This window comes from Engraulis encrasicolus, chromosome 3, assembly GCF_034702125.1.
Source record: "Engraulis encrasicolus isolate BLACKSEA-1 chromosome 3, IST_EnEncr_1.0, whole genome shotgun sequence".
Taxonomy (NCBI): Eukaryota; Metazoa; Chordata; class Actinopteri; order Clupeiformes; family Engraulidae; genus Engraulis; species Engraulis encrasicolus.
In genome coordinates, this window is record NC_085859.1 from 2043297 (window position 1) to 2044851 (window position 1555).

General features: G+C 49.2%; 1 protein-coding gene across 1 annotated transcript in view; it reads right to left on the reverse strand.

Annotated features, from left to right (window-relative positions):
• gatd3l (glutamine amidotransferase class 1 domain containing 3, like) overlaps positions 1-1206 on the reverse strand; it is a 12489-nt gene extending 11283 nt beyond the window's left edge. Inside the window, exon 1 of the mRNA XM_063194257.1 lies at positions 1084-1206. Within this exon, the coding sequence (XP_063050327.1) occupies positions 1084-1206 (123 nt within the window). The remainder of the gene's footprint in view (positions 1-1083) is intronic.
• Between the last annotated feature and the right edge of the window lie 349 nt (positions 1207-1555).

Genomic DNA, 1555 nt, shown 5'->3' on the forward strand with positions numbered 1-1555 from the left:
TCTCTCCTCTTTCTCTCTCCCCCCTCTCTCCTCTTTCTCTCTCCCCCTTCTCTCCTCTTTCTCTCTCCCCCTTCTCTCCTCTTTCTCTCTCCCCCCTCTCTCCTCTTTCTCTCTCACCTCTCTCTCTCTCTCCCCCCTCTCTCTCCATCTCTCTCTCGCTCTCCCTTTCCTCTCTCATCCTTTCCTCTCTTTCTCTCTCACCGCTCTCTCTCTCTTCTCGCTCTCCCTCTCTCCCTTTCCTCTCTCTCTCTCTCTCTTTCTCTCTCTCTCCCTTTCCCCTCTCTCCGTTTCCTCTCTCTCTCTCTCTTTCTCTCTCTCCCTTTCCCTTCTCTCCCTTTCCTCTCTCACCTCTCTAAAGTGCCACGGTGTTAATTCATGTTGACACCTGTCTGTCCCTGATCCTAATGATCTGTCCAGGGGGAAATGCAGTTCTCCTGGACACACATCCATTAGAGTAGAGTACTTTTATTAGTCCCGAAGGAAATTAAGGTGTCTGTCATTTTACATAAATACAAAAAAAACATTATTTCTTTCTAGCACAAGAACCTTCACTGAGTAAATGGTCTGCAGTTACTATAGAGCCATCCCTAAACTTAACCTGTCAGTAATGCAATGTTTCAGAGTTTTCAAATTGTGCCCTTCCCAAAACCACCCCTATACCTAACCTGTCAGTAATGCAACGTTTTCGAGTTGACAATTTGTGCCCTGACTTAAACCAGTGGTCAAATTTGTGGATCAAATTTGGCGAAGCGGAAAGACTTAGGGTACGGTTAGGAAAAATCTGGGTGTGTAACATAATCAAATGTTCTACTTCTATCAAACAGCTTCCTTGAGACAGTTTCTAGTTTCTACTTTCTAGTTCTAGTTTCTAGTTTCTGAGTATATTTCTAGTTTCTACTTTTAACTATTTAACTACTAATTTACTACTTTTACTCAGTTGCCCCAGCTGTCCCCTTACCAGCCCCCCTGTGTCCCCAGTTGCCCCTGTCCCCTTACCAGCCCCCCAGTTGCCCCTGTCCCCTTACCAGCCCCCCAGTTGCCCCTGTCCCCTTACCAGCCCCCCAGTTGCCCCTGTCCCCTTACCAGCGCCACGTTGGTGTGTCCCCAGTTGCCCCAGTTGTCCCCCTGGTGGGCAAAGCGTGCCGGCTGCAGAGACAGGACAGCAGCCGCGGCGTTCTTGGAGAACAGGACGCGAGACGCCAACATGATGAGAAGAGGAGGCGGACGGACAGGTAGGAGGAGGACAGGTAGATCCCTCAAGAGCAGACGGACAGGTGGACAGGTAGACGGACAGGTAGCTGTAGATCCCTCAAGAAGCTGGTTGTGATGATAACTCAGAGATGAGAGTTCCTCCTGTTAGCGAGGAGATGAGACTTGTGGTTTTAGAGGAGTGGAAAAGAAGGAGATGAGGAGAGAGGAGTAGAGAGGAGTAGAGACGAGGAGACGAGAAGAGGAGTAGAGATATAGGATGAGAAACAGCAGGTTCCTCTGGTGAACGAGTCTCGCCTCGCCCTGTGCTGAACTTATATAGACTCTCTCTCTGTCACACTCACTC